The 25788-nt window shown below is 43.5% G+C and overlaps 1 protein-coding gene across 1 annotated transcript in view; it reads right to left on the reverse strand.

The window, feature by feature from the left end:
* PLXNA3 (plexin A3) overlaps positions 1-25788 on the reverse strand; it is a 207702-nt gene that overhangs the window by 77981 nt on the left and 103933 nt on the right. Inside the window, exons 4-5 of the mRNA XM_040324278.1 lie at positions 19957-20085; positions 17322-17422 (exon numbers count right to left, since the gene is read on the reverse strand). Of these exons, the coding sequence (XP_040180212.1) occupies positions 17322-17422; positions 19957-20085 (230 nt within the window). The remainder of the gene's footprint in view (positions 1-17321; positions 17423-19956; positions 20086-25788) is intronic.

The raw sequence follows: 25788 nt of genomic DNA on the forward strand, positions 1-25788 counted from the left end.
GCAGTTATGGACTTTCCTAGCATGTCCCAGGTCAGGGACTAAAGTATTAAAGCCAGAGGGTAGCCTAAAAGTCAGACAACCAATTCTTTCAGATGGAGGTCAGGAACTGTACCCTTCTGTTCTTTCATGACAGGTTCCCTTTAAAGTTTAAAGTTGTCAAGCCAAAAATATCCCTACTTTGCTCCACTGCTCTTATCCTCACTGCAGAATGGAAAACAAGAGGCAGCACAGTATTGGACAGAGGGAGGGAGTTGCCTCAGTTAACCTTTCAAGTTTACCAGTAGGTGATTGGTTGCTAGGACGCTGGGTGGACTTGGTAACCAATCACCAGTTTGCTAATATGAAGAGTTAACTTTGGCAGCTCCCCCCCCCCTCCGTCCAATACTGTGGTGCTGCATCCTGTTCTCCTGTACACCAGCCCAGTCGTAAAGTATACCAGTGTGCTGTACACCAGTGCTACCTACACAATGGTGTGCGTCTGTGCCGGTGGGGGGGTGGGGGAGGCACTACTGTGGGCCTTGAGGGGCCAGAAGGCACTACTGTGGGCCTTGAGGGGGCAGAAGGCACTCCTGTGGGCCTTGAGGGGGCAGAAGGCACTCCTGTGGGCCTTGAGGGGGCAGAAGGCACTCCTGTGGGCCTTGAGGGGGCAGAAGACACTCCTGTGGGCCTTGAGGGGGCAGAAGACACTCCTGTGGGCCTTGAGGGGGCAGAAGACACTCCTGTGGGCCTTGAGGGGGCAGAAGACACTCCTGTGGGCCTTGAGGGGGCAGAAGACACTCCTGTGGGCCTTGAGGGGGCAGAAGACACTACTGTGGGCCTTGAGGGGGCAGAAGACACTACTGTGGGCCTTGAGGGGGCAGAAGACACTCCTGTGGGCCTTGAGGGGGCAGAAGACACTCCTGTGGGCCTTGAGGGGGCAGAAGACACTCCTGTGGGCCTTGAGGGGGCAGAAGACACTACTGTGGGCCTTGAGGGGGCAGAAGACACTACTGTGGGCCTTGAGGGGGCAGAAGACACTACTGTTTGGGGGAGAGGGCAAAGGACACTAGTGTGTGTGTGTGTGTACACAGTACATTACTGTGGGTGGGGATGATGTGAAGGTGGCAGAAGACACTATTGTGAGCGTAGGAAAAGGACACAACTGTGGGGGGTGACGTTAAGGGGGAAGAGGACAATACTGTGACACATTAGGTGTTCTTCATGCTGTCTTTTTATTGGAGTCACACATTGGTACCAGAACATGTAGCCAGGAGGGTAACACCACCATTCAAATCCTGCAGAATTTACCTTTTAAAAGGTTTGTTAACCCATCTATATAAAACTATATAAAACTATATCAGCCGCTCTATTAGAGGCTGGCATAGCACACAGTGTCAGTTTAAAAAAACGAGTGTTCCAAATGCCCAGTTTGAGCTGTTGTCAGGCTTTTAACATCACTCTCGGCCACTTTACAGCTCCAATGGTTTGCTTCTGCGAGAGGGGCCGTGATCTCCCTCTTGACATCAGCCGGGGAGATCATGTGGCCACTCGTCTCCTCCGCAGAAGCCCTGTATCGGAGCTGTAAAGCGGCTGCGAGTCACGTGACCGGCCTGAAGACAGCTCAAATTTGGTATTTCAAACACTCGTTTTTAAAACTAAATGACAGTGTGCTATGCCAGCCTCTAATAGAGGCTGGCAGTAACAATTTAAAGTTTTTATTTGACAAAAATAGTGGTTGGGGGAGAAGGGCCGGGCCAGAGACAGACACAGAGGGGGATGACAGGCAGGAAGGAGGGGGTGAGGAGAGAGAGCGCAAAGGGGATAGATAAGTATGATGCAGGGATGCAATCAGACCACGGTGATCAGGGTGGAGCAGCCCTGATTTTCGTGGTCCGATTAGAGAGGGCATACAGGAAGTGGTAAATTCATTTTTTTTTTTTTTTTTTTTTACAGTTTAGAGGGGGGCAGATTACTTAGCACAATCGCTGTGCTGTGGGAGGCAGATTACTTGGCACAAGCGCTGTGCTGTGTAATCTGCTTTAAGGGAGCAGGATCTGCATTTTTTTTGGATTAACACTTCAAGGTTACTTCTCATACATTACCCTGCTCCTTGGTGAGGTCAATCCTAAACTCTCCTCCTCCTGGGAGCGGTTTAAATCACCTCCCTATGTAACTGCCAGTGCCCAATTCATGTTAGCTAATCAATGCTGGGGTGTAGGGTGCAGAGGTCTTGGTAACAAGGGAGACTTTACGGAAATCCTGCAAGTAGTATTGCATTTTTTTTATTGTTTTAAATGAATAGCTTGCAGGTTTTCAGATGGGTCTGGGAGTTCTGCTTTAATCTTCCAGTAAAGATTTTCAGCTGCTGAAGGAAACCCACACAAACACGGGAAAGAAGCGTATGCAGTGTCCTTGGTGGCAAATGAAACTAGGACCCGCAATGCACAAATCCTAACCCCACACAGACAAATCTGTTTACTTGTAGAATGAAGTTGTGGGCGATTCAGCCGGCTGGTATCTACCCAAAGCCGATCTCTCATTGGACTGACCCTTTCAGAATGAGCAGTGTAGAAAACGAAAGCTTTCATGGTCTTCATTACAATATACTTGAACAACAAACCCGGGCACCAGCGAGGTGCTGAATGACGCACGCCAGCGGCACTGCAATAGTTAAATGATTTTGTAGGGCAGAGAGCTGCAGCTCCGAAGGTGGGCTCATTAGTATTGGAAAGCAAGCTGTTGCCAGGCGATTTGACATTTCAGAAAAAAACAGGAGATGCCTGAGCAACTGGCAGTGCCAAGCCAGAAGCACAGAGACTGCCACAGCCGTGCCGGATTAACTCCTTGCTGTTCTGCGGCTCATAAGCACAGAGGAGAACAGTGAGATAGTACATGCATGCACACACAAAAAGCAATCTCTAGAAAGGGAACGAATAGTGCATTTTCAGTGAGCACCAGATTTCCAGCTATTACTGCAATGTATTTTTTATGTTGAAAGTCGTTTTAGACATGATTTTAGCATTTCCACATGCTTGCCCTTGCAGGTTTATTACCATATCTTATTAAATATAGCAATGTGTGAATTAGCTAAAACAAGATTCACCTCTCTTAACAGTCAATGAGATAAGATGAAACCTGTCACATGGGGAGTGCATGGTTTTTAATGAGTTGTGGCAAAGTAAAACCACGGTGTACTACTAAATAAGAAGCATACATACATAGTTACTATAGGTAAAAATAAAGGCTATTAACAAGAAGCACTCAATAGCCACCAGCATAAGACAATTAAAATAGATCATGGTATACTAAAGAGCAGTGGTCTCCAAACTGCGGCCCAGGGGCCAGACGTGACCCTTTGCTTGCTTTTATCTGGCCCTGGGGGCACTATTTCATCCACTGACACCAACAATGGGGCATAAATCACTAACCCCAATGAAGGAGAACAATTCCTTCCCAATGACACCAACAATGGGCCACAATTCCTCCCAATGATACCAAAGATGGAGCATTTTTTTTTTCCCATTGACATCTAGACCTTTTTTACTACCAATGGCCATAGTCCGGCCCCACAAAAGTCTTAAGGACAATAAAATGGCCCTTTGTTTAGAACGTTTAGAGACCCCTGCTTTGGAGCTAGCCGTTGTCACTAGAGGGTACCTGTAAATGAAGGCAAGATCAGACAGTCACATTGTCTACATACAGAGGTCTCCAGCACGGCTCACCTGGGAAGATCTCTAGTAACTGGACAAGGTTTTCTGACTTTTCCAATTGATACATTTCAATGGCTGCCTTAAACATTGGATCAAGGTGGCCATAAATGGCTACATCACAACACGATCCATTATTTTCCACCTGTTCGCCTTATATGTACTAGTCTTTTTCTGCAGTCTTAGCTGCCATTAAATAAAACATACACAGGGGAATTCATAGGAATTCCAAAGGGCCTTTACACGACAGATGTTGGTGCCGGCAACAAATTCATGTGCCTGACAGATATATGAATCTGGGGGCTTGCATGAAGGCTGGAATGTCCAGACAGTGAAGCAAAGGGTATTTTTGTACCTGGGGAGCAGAGCCATGTTGGAGAAGCTGAGAAACCAGTCCTCCATTAGATTCACTCTCTTGTGATTGGACAGCAGGCAATGGGCTGATCCATTGTCAACAGACAGCCTGCTATTGGCTATCAAATCCGCCTGCTGTCAATTACAAGCTGAGAGCACACCTGATGGTGAATAAGTGTCTCAGCTTACCTATCAGGTCAGCCCACAGTAGCATCACTGGTTGCTAGGAGGCTTTTTTTTTTTTTAAATCGTGACACATTTTGGTGCACGATTTCACATAGTATGGTAAGTTGGCACTGTTGGGGTATGTTTTTTTGCCTGCATAAGTGATGTGCGTTGATTTTGCATTTCCTCAACACACAGATGTGAACCTAGACCAGTGGTCTCCAAACTGCGACACTTTGCTTGCCTTTATCTGTTCCTTGGGGCATTATTATCCCACTGATACAAGACAGTATTTTGCCAACTGACAACAAGGGGGTACTATTTTTCCTATTGACACCAACAATGGAGCACTATTCCTCCCAATGATACCAACGATGGGGCACTATTCCTCCACCTTATACCAAAACGTGGTGATGTTTACTCCTACTGATGTCAGGACAATTTCCACTCTCGTTGGCCAGATTCTGGTCCCCCTAAATCCTGAAGGACAATAAACTGTTTTTTTATTTAGAAAGTTTGGAGACCCCTGACCTAGACTAAGAGAAGATAGTCTAGGTCTTCTCTTCTTAGGCCCCCTTTCACACTGGGGCGGGAGGCGCGGTGGCAGTATAGCGCCGCTAAAAATAGCGGCGCTATACTGTCGGATTTGCCGCAGGATTCGGTCGCTAGCGGTGCGGTATTAACCCCAGCTAGCGGCCGATAAAGGGTTAATACCACCCGCAATGCGCCTCTGCAGAGGCGCATTGCGGGCGGTAATGCCGCGGTTTCCCAATGTTTTAAATGGGAAGGAGCGGTATACACGCCGCTCCTCTCACCGCTCCAAAGATACTGCTGGCAGGAGATTTTTTTCTCTCCTGCCAGCGCATCGCCTCAGTGTGAAAGCCCTCTGGCTTTCACATCGAGTATGCAGTGCAGGCGTTTTTCAGGCAGTGTAGCAGCGCTATTTTTACCGCTGTACCGCCTGAAAAACTCCTCAGTGTGAAAGGGGTCTTAGTCTAATTCAGGGGTCTCCAAACTTTCTAAATAAAGGACCAGTTTATTTCTTATTTTGTCAATACTGACTGTCATGTTATTCCTTTTGTGTCAATACTAACCTAGACCAAGTGGCAGTTGGCTTCGGACTTTACTTGTCCTTTTCTGATAAGCATGGTTGTTTTGGGTCTGCACCAGAACATACTGAGTTCATGTCGGCATAACAGTCAACTATCATTCTGAGAAGCAGGTGAGCAATGGTAACCACATTTAAAGATGGGTAGATCTAATTTTAATACAAATTTAGTAAGCAGTGCCCAGGGGCGGACTGGCAACTCATGGGGCCCCCGGGCAATAGGAGATTATGGAGCCCCCCCCCCCCGGCAATAGATTATGGGGCAACACAGTGTACATACACACACAGTATACATACACACAGAATACACATACACACAGAATACACATACACACACTAAAGGTACTGGAAGGGCGGGGCAGCTATACTCTTGGGATTTTTAAAAAAAATACATATTTTTACATACTGTCCCTGATTTTACTGAGGCTGGCAACCCTGATGGGGGCCCCCTAGTGGCATGGGGACCTTGGGCAGTTCCCGAGTGCTCGAATGGTGAGTCCGCCCCTGGCAGTGCCCCAAAACGAAAGAGTGCCAGCTAAAGTCCAGGTCCAGAAGAAGGAAATCATGCCAAGCGCATGTACTGAAGGACAAGAAAGGACCAAGGCCCAGAAGGGAATGAGACCGATTACATAGTGCCAAAGCAATGCAGAATCGCAAACAAGTCAAGTATTACTAAGTAAAGTGGACCAAACATCAAACATAGAACTAAAAAGTGCCATGAAGATCAGAGAAAGAGCAAGGGCAGGCTTGAACTCCCCCAGCCCTGGCCAGTCCCCACTATCAGTATAAAGTAAGCAGCACACTCAGCAGAGCAAACCTTGAGGGGGCTTTATCGCACAGCTGTGTATGCAGACCCTCCCTGGTCACACACTGAGCACATCCAGAGGATCAGGCTTCTTTAAACAGGATTTGAGCCCCTCCTAATAGGATTAGAAGTGTGGAGCTGGCTGATAATCCAGACCTCGCCACAACACAGGCAAATAAAAATAGGTGGAAGGCATGAAAGGCACCGAGGGCTATCTCTGCTCTGCACTCACAAAGACACCACATTCTGTCATACAAGCTGAGGGAGAGGCCAACACAATCATACTGCAAAGCAGCCTGATACAGCATTTTTCACCTCAGTCAGCATTTTTTACCTCAGTCAGGGGGTAAAAACACACTATTGGCCATGGTGGAATTTTTGGTGAGGGAACCATAAAATGTTTAAGGCGACAGAAAGCCGATCACCATCTTCTGTAGACATCCAATTTCTCAGCAAGTAATTATTTTGTTACTACAAACTTCCTGCCAACCGTTCCATCCTGTTTTTCATGCTATATACTACACTCATAAACACAGCTTACAGGAAAGCTGTACCCATATATAAATATTCACCACTTCTGGAAGTCCCAGTGTTAATATGATCCACCGGCTTTTCCAAGTCAAGGACTTAACTCAAGAACTTGCCTTTACAACTACTTTAAAAAAAAACAAAGTGTTTAATATCACTTGAGTATTGCTCCAGGTGCAATATAGCATGTACTCCCCCAAAGAGACCCAGGTACAAGGTGCCAGATCATTTCTACAAAAAAATGTACAAAGCGGGATGAAAAAAACGTGTCGTTATTAAAAAGCCAGCAGAACACGATGAGGTGTTTCAAAAGCCACGCTCTTTAACGTGAACAGTTCTCTGCTGCTAATCCAATAAACACCATTTTTATTCTACCCTGGATCATTTGGTGCTCCTCAAAGCATATGTCGAGGCAACAAATAACAATTTTAGTACATCTCAGGAATACCAGCATATTTTTCAGATTTTATTCCTATAAATAGGTACAGAAAAACATCTGTTGATGTTCCAGAAATATAGCATACGCCTACCTCAGGGCTCAAGTCCTGCGGGAACGGAGTTCCTGCACTTTTTTCACAGCAGGAACGCAGTTCCCATTGCAGGACAAGAGCAGCCAATCCGCCCGAGCCAATCCTTCACTAAGCGGCGATGCCCAGCTCGAGTCACTGTCAGGGGCAGGCGAACCTTAGTAATCCTTTATGTTACTGGCCGCTTCCTGTATATGGATTCATCGGGTAGTGTGCGCGTATTCCGTCACTTCCTCGATGCCGCAATGTCTCCTGGGAGCTTTTGTCATTGTTCCCAGGAGACATTGCGGAGGTCTGCCGCGAGTTATCGCGGGATTTAGAAAAAACATGCGGTTTAGTAATTATACATATGAGCGTATCATTTTTTTTTGGTGGGGGAGTGGATCTTGGGTGGGAGTTCCCACATTTTTTTTCCCAGGACTTGACCCATGGCCTACCTCCTCTTTGGCATGACAACACAGCTCTGAAATCCTAGGCACATGTTGTCAGCCCTGCCTACGTCAATACTCATGGATTACAAAAAAAAAAAAAAAAAAACCCCCCCCCCCCCCCCCTATTTTGTTCTTGGATACATCTCAGAGCTGGATTCACACGTGTGTGATCAGATACTGCATGTGATTTGATCAACAGGTATTTTTAGCTCCTACTAAAACAGAAATGCTTTCAAATGGTACATTTATCAGATCAAAAGAGAAAATAAAAGAATTCCATTGTTTACATACACTTTGAGGCCTCATGCACGCTGGGCATAAATAAAAAAAAATGCTGCTTTTAAAGGCTTTTGTCATCTTTCTTCAGCCTGTAAAAGCAACTCTAAAGCCCTGTACACACGATCGGATATCTGATGGAATCTAATCCGATGGATTTTTTCGTCAGATATCCGATGAAGCTGACTTTTATCAGTCTTGCCTACACACCATCAGTCAAAACTCCGACCGTGCCAATATAAAAATTGTCATTTGAAAAAAGTACAAAAATAAATTGGCTCCTTAAAACTACTGGCCGGAAGTGACTTTGTTTCGCCCTGGCTATGGTATGGATACAGGTGGGGGCCATCTTGCCCTCACTAGTATCCATGCCCAGCTCGAGAAAGGACCCGATCGCCTCCGCCGACGACTCCGGTAAGCAGCAAAAGGTGCAGGAGAGAGGCGGGAGGAGGGCCTCTCCCGCCGTCGATAATGCGACTTTGCGGCAAATCCGCCGCAGACACACCCATTATCGTTTACAGGACAGCCGGCTGAAGAGATGAATACTTTGGTTGTGGTAGCAGCTGCTGCCATTACCGAGATATCCCTCTTCAAATTAAGGACGTATATAGTCGTGCGGTGGTCCTTAAAATGTTAAGGAGGAGATTCACCCTTTCTGTATTTGTCCTGTTTATCATCATTAAGGCTGGGTTCACACCTCCGACGGATGCAGCAACCAGCACGGGTCCTGTGCGTCTGTTCTCAGGGACACATTTTTGCCCGATTTTGGCCCTGAAACAAAGCCAAAGATGCACAGCGTTCCTGTGTAAGCCGCTCCACAGCCGCAACGTAGATATGAGAGCTGGTCACAATCTCCTGTCATGTGAATTGGATACAGGGAAACTCACATCCAAGTCACATAGGTGTGAACGGAGAATGAAAGTAAGAGAAAATCCCACATTTTGGGTTGTCCCCCAGAAGATTAATAGAAAGGAACTCTTCCAATGAAGACGATAGTTCTGGTGACCTAGTGGTCCCCAAGGAATTGCCTTTAGTTTGCAGGGATTTTCGCTCACTTCCTGTTTGGCTATGGTACAGGAAGTGAAGGGAAATCTCCACAATGGCACACAGATGGTGGAAAAAAAAACTGATCAAAAGGTACCCTCCCTTGCTCTATCCAAAATAAAAATAAAAAGGTTATCCTATAGCTCTACTTTAACTCAGCTAAGCTATAAACAGACACAATGCCAGGGCTTTCTTCTGCTCCTTAGTAACTCCCAGATATATGTTGGCTGTTCATTCGGCCTTAAAGTGATATTAAAGCCTTGTTAAAAAAATAGGCTATACTTACCTGCCCTGGGCAGTGGTTTTGCCCAGAGCAGCCCCGATCCTCTTCTTCTCGGGTCAGGTAATGAAAAGGAGGTTCAACAAGAATGTAAAATGATCAAAAATATCTAATAACTTGTAAACATAAAATATGCATTTACTAAAAATATGGTTATGAGCACATTCCAATTCTGTGTAATATATAGAGCCAAGTGGGCACTTTGTTTTGCAGAGAGGACCGCCATTTATCTAAAATTATATCGGAATTGTTATGCGACCATTTTAGATACAGGGAGCTTAGCAGGGCTCTTCCTAAAGCTACGTTAACCCAGCAGTCCCTTGCAGACAGCAGCTCTAGAGACCTCAATCATTTTAGCAGCTGTCCCCCTTGTAAAAAGCATTCTTTTGGAAACGAGACTTGGCCCCGCACAGACAGCCTGAGTGCCTTGTAAAAAGACATCAAACGATGGGCACCGCTCCACCTCTCCAGGACCCAAGTGACACAAGAGGAGACAGTGAGGGGGCTGACAAGCCCTTGATGGAATGGAGCAGGGCCTCCGAGCCTGGCCTGGCACACAGAGCAGGTGCAACCACAGGGCCCAGCCAATACCCTCATTTCCACCACTGGGAGAATGCCTGGCATCGCCAGAGGTACAGTGCAAGGACTGGAGCCAAGCTAATGATGGGGGCTGCAAATCCGTGGGTGGGGTATTGTTGGCGTGTTTTGGGCAAACACAAAGAAAAAAAATGAAAAGCTTTAGTTGGAGATGTGTTCATACAGTATTTGGGAGGGGACTGAAGAAGACAACAAGCGCTCACAGACTGATCGTTTAGTAGCTAATGCCATTGTATTTTGCTGCAAAAACAAGAGGCCTAAGCTGGCAAATCTGCAAGGACGACTCATTTCTGAGAATACTTGAGGGCCAATATGTCAGCCAATGGCTTGCCCCATTTACATTAACCACTTAAGGACCGAGCCTCTTTCTGAGATATGGTGCTTACAAGTTAAAAAAAATTTTTTTGCTAGAAAATTACTTTGAACCCCAAAACAGTATATATATATATATATATATATATATATATATATATATATATATATATATATATATATATATATATATATATATATATATATCTTTTCTAACACCCTAGAGAATAAAACGGTGGTCGTTGCAATACTTTTTGTCACACCGTATTTGTGCAGCGGTCTTATATTTACACTAAAATTAAATAATAATAAAAAAAAAAAAAACAGCCTGCCCATTCTCCTTGGACCTCTGACATCAACATTTTATATCTACACAGCTTCCACTTACTGGATATTTTCTCTTTTTCAGACCAATCTCTGTAAGATGGATGTGTGTGAAAATCCCAGTATATCAGCAGTTTTTGAAATACACAGACCAGCCCATCTGGCACCAACAACCATGCCACGTTCACTTAAAGCGGTGGTTCACCCTCATTACCAACATTTTAGCATTAAATTAGGCATAGTAGCACGAGCTACAGTATGCCTGTATTTATTTTTTTAGCCCCGTACTCACTGTGCAATCGTATAGATAAGATTCCGACTCCCCGCGGGGAATGGGCGTTCCTATCCAGAGGGAGGATGATTGACGGCCAGCTATGGCACGTCACGCTCCCCGAAGATAGCCGGAGTAGGTCTCGGCTCTTCACGGCGCCTGCGCACAGACTATGCGCAGGCGCCGTGAAGCGCCAAGTCCTATTTCGGCTATTTCCGGAGAAGCGTGACGCGCCATAGCCGGCCGTCAATCATGCTCCCTCTGGATAGGAACGCCCATTCCCCGCGGGGAGTCGGAATCTTATCTATACGATTGCACAGTGAGTACGGGGCTAAACAAATAAATACAGGCATACTGTAGCTCGTGCTACTATGCCTAATTTAATGCTAGAAAAAAAAAATGTTTTATTAGGGTGAACCCCCTCTTTAAATCCCCTTTATTCCCTATTCTGATGCTCCGTTTGAACTTCAGCAAGTCGTCTTCACCATGTCTAGATGCACTGGGTTGCTGCCATATGATTGGCTGATTAGCAATTTGTGTTACCAAGCAATTGAACAGGTGTACATAATAAAGTGACTGGTAGATATCTAAAATAAGATGCAAAAATACTTTTTATGCATTTTCTTAACCAATTCTGCACTTTGGTACTGAGCTGGCTTTGATGGCAATATATAAACATTAGTAATTCACAATGCTTGGCAAAGATCTGCCCACATACAAAACAAGGCTGGTAGAGCTTCATGTGCCAAGCTGTTTCTTACGCCAGTCTGGTCCAGCAGAGAACAACTATTGGCAAGTGGCCATGGTAAGCACCAACTGTATTTAAAATGGCCACATAACATCGCACCATATCAACTTTTACAATCTATTAAAAGTAAAAAAAAAAAAAACACACACTAGTGAATTTATTAGTTCTCCCATTGCCAAGAAAGAGTAAAACAGTAACACATTTTCTGCCATGTTGGTTAAATGAATAAACATGGTTTCCACCTAAAACATAATGTTGTCTGTATGGCTGCGGTGGGGGCATTAGAGAGAAAGCAATTTGGGTGTAATTTGATGTAGTCTCTAAAATTGATGTTGAATCTAAAGATATTGGTCAGCTGGACAAAAAACGGCTTCCCCCCACCATCTTGCAGAGCATGCTGGGACGTGTAGTTCCATAACAGCTTGCCGAGTGTCAGGATCCCAAAGCGATTTAACAGACTAGTTAACGGGGTATGGAGGGAGGGGTGTAAAGGAATGAACAGCTAACATTCCAGACCAACAGACTGGTTAATGAGGGCTATAAATGGGGGAAGGGAGATTCCAGACTGAGGTATGTAGAGAGATTACTTTTACAGAGCTATGGAACAGGTTGGAGCCATAGTAAACAATGGAGTATAAAAAAAAAAGCATTTAACCACAAGTCATTTCTCTATTTGGTAGAAAAAAAAAAGCAATGAATACAGAATGCTGCATCTGATCAATGGCCGAAGAGTCAAGGGGCCCCTTTAAAATATTTAGATGCAGAAGCACATTTGTGTGTTCAAACTTGCATACATGAAGAAATGTTCTAATGTGTCGTCATTAACTACAACCCACAATTTGTCACATTCATGCGATACAGTCAATCAGAACATCACTTGTGACAACTGTGCGGTGTATAACCTGGGGCCCTGCAGCTGTTGAGAAACTACATTTCCCATGAGGCATTGCAAGGCTGGCAGTTACAATTACTCCAAGAGGCATGATGGGACTTGTAGTTCTGCAACAGTTGATGGCCCCCGGGTTGTCTACCCCCTGGTATATGGCATGTGAACAGACAAATCATTGGAGCACCGAAATTAAAAGTTCAGTGCCAAAACCAACAATTCAGGATGCACTTGGCCAAAGCCAAAATTTACATAAAAAAAAAAAGTATAATTTGACTTAATATCATGAATTGAAATGAATATGAATTGTTGGCCATTATCGGCACTGTTAAAATTCCTGCTTGCTGCATTTTTGGTGCAGATACATACATGTAATAGGAATAAAAAAAAAAAAACGCGATCGTTAGAGCGAGAGCAGCAATTATAGCCCAATATCTTCTCCAACTTAAAAAAAAAAAAAAGAAACGTTCCCCATGGCGATACCAAAGTTTGCCGCCATTCAACGAGTGGGCGCAGTTCTGAAACATGACATGTTGGATATCAATTTACTCGGTGTAACATTATAACATTATGTTTCACATTAAAGAAAAAATTGGACTAACTTTACGGTTTTCTTATTTAAATAAAAAAAAAGGTGTATTTTCTCCAAAGAAATTGCGTTTGTAGACTGTTGCGTAAATAAGGTGTGAAAAGAATTGCAACGATCTAGATTTTATTCTCTAGGTTCTCTGCTAAAAAAAAAAAAAAAAAATCTATAATGTTTGGGGTTTTAACCACTTAAGACCCGGACCAAAATGCAGGTAAAGGACCAGGCCCCTTTTTGCGATTCGGCACTGCGTTGCGCGGTCGTGCGACGTGGCTCCCAAACAAAATTGGCGTCCTTTTTTTCCCACAAATAGAGCTTTCTTTTGGTGGTATTTGATCACCTCTGAGGTTTTTATTTTTTGCGCTATAAACAAAAATAGAGCGACAATTTTGAAAAAAATTCAAAATTGTTTACTTGTTGCTATAATAAATATCTCCCAAAAATATATAAAAAAATATTTTTTTTCCTCAGTTTAGGCCGATACGTATTCTTCTACCTATTTTTGGTAAAAAATAAAAAAAAATCGCAATAAGCATTTATTGATTGGTTTGCGCAAAATTTATAGCGTTTACAAAATAGGGGATAGTTTTATTGCATTTTTATTATTATTTTTTTACTACTAATGGCGGCGATCAGCGATTTTTTTCGTGACTTGCGACATTATGGCGGGCACTTTGGACAATTTTGACACATTTTTGGGACCATTGTCGTTTTCACAGCAAAAAATGCATTAAAAATGCATAGTTTACTGTGAAAATGACAATTGCAGTTTGGGAGTTAACCACAGGGGGCGCTGAAGGGGTTAAGTGTGACCTAATCTGTGTTTCTAACTGTAGGGGGGTTTGGCTGTAGGTGTGACATCATTGATTGTGGTTCCCTATATTAGGGAACACACGATCGATGACGGCGCCACGGTGAAGAACGGGGAAGCTGTGTTTACACACAGCTCACCCCGTTCTTCAGCTCCGTGGACCAATCGCGGGACTCCAGCGGCGATCGGGTCCGCGGGTCTCGCGGTCACGGAGCTTCGGACCGGGCCGCGGGCGCGGCTGGGCATTTAACAATCACGTACAGGTACGCCATTGTGCCCAGCCATGCCATTCTGCCGACGTATATCGGCGTTAGGCGATCCTTAAGTGGTTAAGTAATTTTCTAGCAAAAAATACAGATTTTAACTTATAAAGCAACAAGTGTCTGACATAGGCTTGTTCCAGAAGTGGTTAAGCTGGTCAAAGGTTCGTATCTTGTCTGGTTCAGTAGGGACAGCGGAGATTCGAACCATGTATGGGCAAGGCTGATTGATGGACCGACTTGGGTACAACCAGCCTGGCGGATTTTGGAGGAAGAGACTATGGCCACTAGCAATGAACGCTTTGTTCTCCCGGAAGACACAGCTCTCCGCATAGCGAAAGAAAACAAGTATCGTGTATCCTGTCTTTTTGGGTTCCACCAACAACTACAATGCAATTAAGCCTTTAGAAATTAGGCTTTGTATGAACCTCCGACGAGTATTAGATGCCATAAGCAGCTGGAGTGATGCATGTGTGCACATAGAGGGTCAATACACAGCTGCGGGAATGATGGCTGTGTCTGCCCGTCGTCTCTGGTTCCCCCCTCCCCCTCCTCTCCCAGCTGGATGGATTTAGCAGGAGTCATTTCCCAGGTGAGGACTGAGATTCTCCAGACCAAAGGCAGTAACATCCCACGCCATAAAGCTCCACTGAGAGCAGCGATCCCATCAATGTCCTGACAGCTGCCTCAGCAGTCATGGCTTAAAGCATCAGTCCACCCAGGAGAACAGATATGGGTGTATACTGGTGGACCGAGTCAACCACAGGCTTCTTAGGTGTCTTCTGGACTCCAGAGAGAGATGATCCCAGCTAAGTCACTACAAAAGCCAGAAACACTGCTGCTTTTCAATTGTTTTATCATCCAAAAAGAATGACAAACCGAACGCAAGAGGGAAAAGGGCAGATTATAATGGCCACAGCAGCTGGGCAGAGCCGGAAACACAGAGATCCAACCACCAGTTCATAAGCGGGCACGTGAATCATTATTCCAGTATCCACCTATATCTAAAAAAAAAATCTAATGCCGCGTACACACGATCATTTTTCGGCATGAAAAAAACGTTGTTTTTCCAACTTCATCATTAAAAACGACGTTGCCCACACACATTTTTTTTTTTTGTTTTAAAAAAATGATGAACAAAGCGCGGTGACGTACAACACGAACGACGGCACTCTGAAGGGGAAGTTCTATTCGCCTTTGGGCTGCTTTAGCTGATTCCGTGTTAGTAAAAGACGATTCGCGATTTTTTGTCTGTTACAGCGTGATGAATGTGCTTACTCCATTATGAACAGTAATTTTACCAGAACGAGTGCTCCCGTCTCATAACTTACTTCTGAGCATGCGTGGGTTTAAAACGTTGTTTTAGCCCACACACGATCATTTTTTACAACCCGAAAAACGTCAGTTTTTCAGAAGCCGAAAAATGGTGTGTAGCCCACACACGATCATTTTAAAAACGTATTTTTTCATGCCGAAAAATGATCGTGTGTACACGCCATAATTGCCAAAAACACGCCAATCCTCATTTCCTCCAATAAACTGCATACAAGTTCTAGGTTTCTATTGTATATTTAGGTACAGGAAACCAAATTTGTTCTAAAAATACCTATTTTTTTTCCTGGTTCAGGAGGCGGCGTAGTAGCGCACAAGTTAGAATTTATTTCAATTCTTCCACATGCGCCCGATTGTTGGAGGCATGAGGCCTGCATAAGAATAAGTTCTGTTTTTTTTTTTAGAACAAAAAAGGGTTTTTTCTTCTGAAATCATACTGAACAACAAATTAAATGCAAATAGAGAGCCATACACAATGCCATATACACAAATCCGTGAACACACAAGCAATTTGAATATTTCATTTCTCATTGCATGTCAGGAATAATCATCCATATTGTCAGGCAACTGAACAATCATGCCCGTTCCTGCACAGAAGTGGGGAATGGGTAAAGCGAAAAACATTAACAGAATGTGTTAGTTGGGAAAAATGACAACATATTGTCTAGGAATGAATCTAATTTATGAAAATGTGGAGTCTTGGCTCTCTAGTAAGTAATATGCAGCGCCAAAATGCCACATTCTCAATAAATTAGGCCATGCATCAGCTGAATCTTGAAAGCCAATTGGTGGACGTATGCATAACCAAGGAAGCAGAAACTACACTGTTAGGGGCGAACATAACGCGAAGGTTGCTTACATATATGTGTGTGTGTGTGTGTGTGTGTGTGTGTGTGTGTGTGTGTGTGTGTGTATTTTATATATAATTATATTATATTATATTATATATAGCAGAAACGACACTGTTAGGGGCTAACATAATGCGAAGGTTGCTTACATATATATATGTGTGCATATACACACACACATAAGCAACCTTTGCATTATGTTAGCCCCTAACAGTGTAGTAATATATATATATATTATATATATATATATATATATATAATATATATATATATATATATCAGAAACTACACTGTTAGGGGCTAACATAATGCGAAGGTTGGAGGAGAAAAAGAAAAAAATCTCTGCGTGAGGCCAGTCTTCATAAAGCAAAGGCTAATGCCCCGTACACACGACCGGAATTTTCGACAGTGTGTTCTCTTTTACTGCGATGGAATTCCGATGTGATTTTGGCCAGACAAAGGTCCGACCGTGTGTACGGGGCTTTACATTGACTCGCAGGCTGATCAGATCTTACACCCATGCCTCTCATCCAGTAACACAACGGTGGGCCATACTTGCGATAACAGAAGCCTGCTGGAAAAAAATTGCCACTACGCTACATGGCTCTGGACCGTCTTATCATGATCAAGTAGCAGCCTTTGGGACGAGTGCCCCTTAGCGCTATAGGAGGGTGCACATACGTTTTTCAAAGGGCCATACATGCGCAGTGTGGATGAGCTCAGTGGCTGCGACAAGCGAGAAAAAGAAAAAACACACTGCACATGTGCAGGCCCTCTGGAAAAGGACTACTCTCCCTCCTATAGTACTATTGGGCTCATGTTCCAAGGGCTACTCTGTTGCAGTAGCAAGATGGGAAACAACCATGTATAGCAGTGGCAAATGTTTTTTGGAAAGTTTTTAGTTCTAAAGTTTGCTGCATGTAATTCCTTTTTTAAGAGGCCTAATTTTGTGCCAAGCAAACAATAGCAATCCCATGATATGGCCACAGCCAGGATGGGTTTGGATTTGTCTGCACCATGTTCTGACCCTAACATCATCATATCATAACAGAAATAGAGATTTATAAGAGCAGGCAACAAAAATCGCCTCACAAATATTCAGACAGTTGTATGCAATTGGTGGATGATAGAAATGTCCTTACCTGCTATGAAGCACACACCATCCGCAGTGAGGATCCCCAGATCCCAGGCAGGCAGCACAAGTGTTATATCTCTGACAGCTCTCTACAGGAACACGGCTGACCTGTGGAAAGACAGTGTTTAGCAAATGGGAAAAGACAAGCGAATAGCAAATGACAATCACCTGACCCACAAACATTGTAAAGAAGCCTTTTTGTGTGCTGGCCAGGCCCACACCATGGCACCTGACATTTTCTAGCCAGCGGTTGCATTTTGTTTTACTGAAAGAATCGTTTTTTTTTATAATTCATAACAGAGAAATGGGTTCTCTTGTTCACATCTCTAAATGTACAGTGGGGGAAATAATTATTTGATCCCCTGCAGATTTTGTTAGTTTTCCCACTTACAAAAAAAATTAGGGGTCAATCATTTTTATCATAGGTGTTTTTTAAATGACACACCAAATATCAACCAAAAATCCAGAAAAAACACAATTATACAAATGTTGCAGTTCAGTGAGAAAAATAAGTATTTAATCCCCAAGCAAAACATACTTGGTGGAGAAACCCTTGATGGCAAGCACAGAGGTAAGAAGTTTGTAGTTGGTAATCAGGTTTGCACACTTCTCAGGAGGGATTTTGGTCCACTCTTTGCAGATCTTCTCTAAATTCTTAAAGCAGATGTTGACCCAAAAAAAACAAAAAAGGATCCTGCTCTTTTAAAGCATGTTATATGACACAGTGCATGTACGGTGCCATTTGGTCCCCTGTAACATCTACAAAACCTGGCTGATCCTGCCAGTTTCTACCCTCCCCTCTGTAAACTGACCACTGGGCATCATGGCTGCTGAACCCTGACACCTTGGTTAGTTTATGTGCCCCGGTCATCTGCAGCCTGCTCTCTGCTCTCCTGTGTCCTCCCCCCCCCATCCTCCTGGCCTGTCAGCTCATGACAGTGCCCGCCCACCTCTGCTCCTGCTGCTTGAATAACTAACATGTATGCCCCATCCGCGCTGCCTCCTATTGCAGTGTGCCCCTCTGTGTGCGATTTATAAAAATAAATACTGCAAATACCCAATTTCAGAGCAGATATCTGCGGCGGGGGGTTGATCTCAGCCCCACCCACTGCATCTGTCAGACGGGGAGAGGAGAGAGCTGGCCGGTCATGAGATTGCGAATCTCGGCTTTGAAATTAGGTATTTACAGCATTCATTTTTTTTAAATCTCACATAGAGGGGGACAACTCTGATGGTGCATACATGTTAGAGTGGCTTTACAACCACTTTAAGCTTTCTTGGCTGTCGCTTAGCAACTCAGAGTTAGTTCCCTCCATACATTTTCTATGGAGACGTTAATGTGCTATTCTTGAGCCACTCATTTGTTGTCTTGGGTCATTGTCATGCTGGAAGACCCAACCACGACCCATCTTCAGTGCTCTGGCTGAGGGAAGAAGGTTCTCCATCCAGGATTTTACAATACATGGCACTGTCCATTGGCCCCTCAACGTGGCAAAGTCAGCATGTACCTTTAGCAGAGAAACAGCCCCAAAGCATAAGGTTTCCACCTCTGCTTGACTGCAGGGATGGTGTTCTTAGGGTCATAGCATTTTTTTTCCTCCAAACATGGAGAGTTAAGTTATTGCCGAAGAGCTACATTTTGGTCTCATCTGACCACAGCACTTTCTACAATCATTCTCGGAATCATTTCGATGTTTAGTGGCAAACTTCAGATGGGCTTGTACATGTGCCTTCTTGAGGAGGGGGACCTTGCGAGCACTGTAAGATCTCAATCCATGGCGGCGTATTGGGTTACCAATGGTTTGTTTGGTGACTGTGGCCCAAACTGTCTTGCGATCATTCACAAGTTCCTCCTGTATATTTCTCTGCTGATCCTCATCTTTTCTCATGATCATCCTTACCCCATGAGACGAAATCTTACATGAAGCCCCAGACCGAGGGCGATTCAGGATTATTTTATATTTCTTCCATATGCGAATAATCGCTCCAACAGTTGTCTCCTTCTCACCAAGCTTCTGGATGATGATCTTGTAGCCCATTCCAGCCTTGTGCAGGTCTACAATCTTGTCCCTGACGTCTTTTGACAGCTCTTTGGTCTTGCCCATGATGGTGAGGTTTGAATGGAAGAAAGATTCTGTGGACAGGTGTCTTTTATACACAACGTGTTGTAGTTAAGAGCACCTTCTTAAAATTGACAGGACTGATCTGTGGAGCACATACTGTAGCCAGTCTGTGGGAGCCAGAATTATTGTTGGTTGGTAGGGAATCAAATACTTATTTTACTCACTGAACTGCAACTCAATTTATAACATTTGTATCATGTGTTTTTTTTTGTATTGTTTGGTTGATATTTGGTCTCTATCATTTAAAATACACCTATGATAAACATTCTAGACCCTTTATTTATTTCTAAGTGGGCAAACTTACAAAATCTGCAAGGGATCTAATAATTATTTACCCCACTGTTTGGGAGACTAAAAAAAAGGGGCAGAGACACAAACTACTTTGGGGAAATCTCACAGCTAGAGTACCAAGAGGTCAGGTGATATCCAAAATGGATATTTCTGTTTTTTGGGTGCAATATATAAAATAAAACGTAAGTATGGCGATGGCCCAAGAGTTCTTTTACTTTGTTTTCTTACCTGTTTCTCACTCAGTATGTATACAGATTGCCAGTCTGGACTGAACACCATATCCCGCAGTATTGGTTTTCCTGGCACCACCACAGCAGTGTCATACAGTACAGCATCTGCAGGGCTGTCCACGCGAATCTGTCACAGCAAAAGGAGAAAAAGAAATAAAAGAGAAAAACAATGAAAATGCATGCCCACGGGACATTGAGGCTTTTGTGTGCTCAGTCACTGTACATAGAACGTCTCGTGTCCCTGCTAACGTCTGCCTATTCATTCTTCGCCATCCTCCAACATGACAAACATCATTAGTATAAATGACTGTGAAACAGACTGTGACACATTTCAGGGGGTTCAGACACAGAACAGGAAGGGGGGGGGGGGTCTGTCTGACGGCTGGACACATACAATTAAGACTGCCTGACCAAAGACTGAGTTGGTAATCCATTTTGTGTGTGTAGGAGTTGTAGCAAATAGGCATATCAAGCATAACATGCTGAAAACCTTATTTATGGGCGTTGTAGATGCGTGTAAGGGGGGGGGACATATTTTCTTCTTTTTATATTCTATAGCTGTATGACTGCAGAGTGATTGCACATTGCTGTTCCTCTCTCTGAATCAGGATTTTAGTTTGATTGAAAGCAAACGCCCAAGGTTTATTTATTTATTTTAGTATTTGCAGGATGTTAAACAACGATAGTAACTGTATTTCTTTCATTTTAATCCTAAAGCCATATGCATTTTTATATTTGTTTTAACCAGCGGGTCGGTTTTACGAAAGAAAATGCCTCGATTCCCCCATCTACCCATTCCAAGTGGATGGGGAAATTCCTCCAGCTGTGGCATTGTATGCCAACAGTGGGAGCCTTCCCCGCCATCAGAATACAATCATCAATACAATTACCGGCTATAGCCGGCGGCACTGATCATTGCAGAAAAACTCAAAAGACTAGTGGTCCACAAGTGGGTCAATAGATTGATTTGTGTACAACCAGCCTGCCCATACATGGGTCAAAATTTGCCCCGTTTCCAGCTGAACCGTCTGAGTTTCATTGCATATATGGCTGGCTTAACCCCAACAAATTTGTAGGGAAGGATCCAAGGCTTTCTGGTGGTTTAAAATAGCATTCTGTGTTCCTGTTGGGAAGATTTTACTCATTTCCTACCCGAGAAACCCAGAGACAGGAGAGGGGACAAACTTTAAGGACACAATAAAATGTGACAGGGGTTCTAACCCACCCCGCCGTATACTAAAATTAATATTATTTACAAAAAAAATATGGTCATGGATATAATCATGTTTATTCTCTTCTATGAAAATCAAAGTCATCATATGCTGTAATAACCCTGTGGTGATCACAATAGCACATTGCATCTCACTAAAGTAGCACAGGTATCTTTTTGGACGTTGCATTGCACCGATATGAACAGGCACCATTGAAATCAATGCGATTTCCATTGTCACGTGATTCTCTGCAACACTAGTCGCATCTGAAATCACACCAGTGTGAACCAGGCCATAAATGCATTTATAGAAGAGTGTATAGTAGAGATGCACCGAAAAGTCAGCCGCTGAAACATATCCATTCGAAAATCGTGTTATCTGCATTTTGCTGATAAGCGAAAAGTGCCAATAATGGCACCGAAAATGCATGAGATTTTACTGTGCTTGTGATGTGTTTTTCATAGGTCATGTGACTCAAAAAGCGCATCACAAACATAACACCGGTTTGTTAATGATGCGTTCTTGCTGCGTTTTTAATGCATTTCAAAGGGGAGGTACTTTTTTTTTTTTAAACTGACCAAAAATGCAGCAATATTTTTAACACCACGACGGACAAGTGTCAAGACATGCATAGAGCTTAAATTCAAAGGGATACATTTTTCTTGAGCTTCTCTTGCACTAAATGTCACTTCCGGTTTCTGGCCAGGTGCATCGTGCATTTTTGGTTTCGGCAGCAACATTTCCATTTGGTGCACCCTCTACTGCACAGGTGTCAAACAAGGCCCGCTGGCTGACTCCGGCCATCCAGACCATTTCATGTGGCCCTTGCACCTCTCTTGCAGCTGCCGGAGAGCGCGAGCCCTCATCTGGTCCTACTCCAGACCCTTAGGGCTCTTTCACACGGAGCGGATCCGTAATTGATCCGCTCTGTTAGGCCGTTTGGCTCAGCGGGGATTCCTCCGTAAATCCCTGCTGAGCTGTTGGCGGACTGGGCGGTCCCCACACACTGTGCAGAGACCGCCCTGTCTCTCCTCCGCTCTCCCCTATGGGGAATCGGATGAATATGGACCGTGTGTCCGTATTCATCCGATCCGTTCCGCCGGAAAGAAGAAAAATAGGGTTTTCTTCCGTCCGCAAAAGCGGATCTTTGCGGACGCGGATGGTTGCGGACGTTAGCGGATGCATCATCCGCTAACGTCTGCAATCCCATAGGGCTTCATTACAAGTCCGTAAACGGACTTGTAATAAACAGACCATTTGTCCGTATGTGTGAAAGGGCCCTTAAGCCCCATACAATCAGCTTTCCTGCAGGTTTTTCTCTTCAGGTTTACCAAAACCATGTAGTGCAAGGTGCCTGCCTGATTGCATACAAATTGAAATTCTTGAGGTTTGACCTCATATTAGATGGTTTTGGTAAACCTGAAGACAAAAACCTGCAGGAAAACTGATGGTGTGTATGGGGCTTTACTTTCTGCTTTCAAGCAATGCATCCAGCTTCTTCCCAGCAGCAGCATAAGGAAAGGGGGGTGCACTGTGATGTAAGGGAGGGTGGGGGACTCAACTTCTGATTGTGGGGTGGCTCCTGACAGCTAATGTAAGGGGAGGGGATGCGCTGGACATTAATCTTACAGATACAACCGGCCCTTTTGAGGACAATCATAATGCTGATGCGGCCCATGATAAAATGGAGTTCGACACCCCTGATCTACTGTATAGTAAAAACAAAAAAACATAAAACACAACATTTGCAAAGAAGTTGATATTGTTCTATATTTATCTCAGTTTCACTTGACAAAAACCAACCAACACAAAAAAAAAAAAACTATTTAAGATATGCAAATGAACAGAAGATTACATGGTAGATGATGGTGTTACTATGGTAAATGGTTGTAAGAAAAGCATCAGATAAGAGCCCTGTAGGCTTTTGCAACAGAGTTGATGAGGCACATTCCAAAATCATAAGGTATAATGTTCATGTATATTAATATATAACAATGTGTGTGTGTGTGTGTGTGTGTGTGGGGGGGGAGGGGGCTGAAGAAAGCATGATTAGTGAAAGGATAACAAGACAGTACAAAGCCTCCTCATCGTTAGCCATTGTCATGTGTCTTGTTGCCTGAGGCCTAGTATAACAACGCAGGCCTCAAAGAGGGTCGGCCTTTCTGACAGCCAGGCTTCATCCTAATGATGGCATAAAAAAACATGACAGCAACTTTAAAGTGCAAATCCTGAACAATGGCTTGCTAAATTCTAGGGAAGCAAGAACAATAGGGACCATTCCATAAAAATATATATAAACATTTGTATTTAAATGTTTATACATATGCACTTTTTAAAACACATCAAATGCCTACATAAATGAGAACACTAGTATTTAAAAAAAAAAGAAAAAAAAAAAAAAAATTCACGTTATAGGGCGATTTTTTTTCTTTTATTCTGTTTTGCCAAAACTAGATGGTTCTTGAAGTTGGCTGTACAATATTCTCAACTGTCGCTCGCTGTCTGCAGCCATTTTGCATTGAGATCAGTCGGCGACTACAATCGCAGATGGTGGGTCGGGTCAGTAATAAAAATGACCAAACACCACATACGAACAGAAAAACAAACACATTGATGGAAAAAAAAAACTGCATAACTTGTTAGTAAAGCACCTTTCAAAAAGGAAACGTTGCAATTTTTGGAGAATTTAGAGAAGTTTAACTTCTAGGAACAGCAAAATAGAAAGTTGCAATTCGGGAACAAAAAGTCCCCAAAGCAGATTCTGCATGTCATTGGTATGCGCCAATCGCACGTTTTTTTTTCTTCCGCAAAGGAACTTGTCCTGGTTGGCCCACAACCAATTTAAGAGGTGAACTAAATCTGTTAAAGTGTTACAAAACCCACAACAGTAAAATCAGTTTATATATGCAGTAAAGCATGCTTAATATACTCACTGTGGAACCTAAGTGGTTAATCCTCCACATTGTGTAAAAAGGCTGACTGAACCTGTTTTCTCTGATCCTCCACAGTCCCCAATCCATCTCCTGATAGTACAGCACCTTAGGGGCACTCTGCACATGCTCTGTTTGGTGTGTATAGCTAGGGCGTTTCTTTTTGGAGGGGTGAATGTGATCAGGACAGGACCTGGATTCCTGACCCTCTGTCTGGACAGTGCCTATCCACCTATAATGTGTTAACCTTACTCATTGAATACTGTATTGATTGTTTTTCTATTGTACCTATAGATCTTGTGCACCCTTTTCTCCCCTAAAGGAGGAATATACAAAACCTTTCTGAAACGCGTTGGATTTGGGTTCAGCTGTGAACACCTTGAAGTCTGTTGGGCCATTACTCCATGTTGGCCGGCTCAGTGCTACAGCCTACCACACAAATTGGGTGCTTGTTTTGTATTTATATCATCTATATATGCTTCTATGTATTTTACTGTCCCTCCATTGGGAATTGTTTTTACTTTATGCGACAAATACATTTTGTTATATTTCATACCTTTGTAATACTATCTTACACTCCCCTAACCTGCCTATAAAGTCCACGCTGGGGCAAATCCCTTGTAGATGTGTATTGGGGTTTTCAGTGGTTCATTGGCTCCCCACCCCCACATATTACCAAAGTTTAAAGCATTTGTTACCCCAACACTTCATATTCCTGTTATGTGCCTGCAGTACCATGTACTTACATAGTAGGTGAGGCTGAAAAAAGACACAAGTCCATCAAGTCCAACCTATGTGTGTGATTTTATGCCAGTATTACATTGTATATCCCTGTATGTTGTGATCATTCAGGTGCTTATCTAATAGTTTTTGTATGAAGAAGTCTCCTGTTCCATTTGTATTGCTTCCTTTGTGTGAAATCCCTTGTGTTCCTGCCAGTCCCTCTGCTTTCCTATTGAAAACTGACCACACTAAGCAGGAAAGCACACTCTGGCCAGTTCTCCATCTATGCTGGAAACTCAGCCTGCTCTCCAATTATCAGATGTGTCACACTGAATTGATTTTTTTTACAGGGTGATCCTTTACAATCACTTTAATTGAACAAGGTGAAGTTAGAAGCCGATTGGCTGCCATGCACAGCTGCACCAGATTCTGAGTGCTCCAGTTGTACGCTAGGTTCACACATATGCGAATCTGATGCGTTTTGAAACACATCCAATTAGCATGACATGTGAAAGAACATTGCTTTCTATTGTGCCTGTTCACATATGTCCGGTGTTGCCAGGGTGCGTATTCAGTGCAACTTGAACGGCTCAGGTGGGAATTAAGGCCCATTAACTATGTAAACGCTTCTGAATCGCACAGGTCATTCAGTGGTGAACAGGGTAAAATCCTCACCCAATACTGATGCAATCCTGACCTGACCAAAACGCTGAACAACTACTTTGTCAATTAGCTTTGAAAACAGAACTTCAATTCACACTGCACATGTGTGAACCCAACCTTAGTAATGCTGGCCATGCACTATACGAAAAATCGGCTGAAATTCGGTCGTTCGTTTTTCGAACAGTTAATGGGCACAAAATTGATAATCGTTGTGACCTTTTTGAGCCGAAAAAAAAAAGGACAAGTTTGTAAAATTTCTGCCGAACCAACGATAAATCGGAAGGTTAATGTGTTTCCCGTCCA

The sequence above is a fragment of the Rana temporaria genome, chromosome 9 (genome assembly GCF_905171775.1).
Source record: "Rana temporaria chromosome 9, aRanTem1.1, whole genome shotgun sequence".
In the NCBI taxonomy this organism is placed as follows: domain Eukaryota; kingdom Metazoa; phylum Chordata; class Amphibia; order Anura; family Ranidae; genus Rana; species Rana temporaria.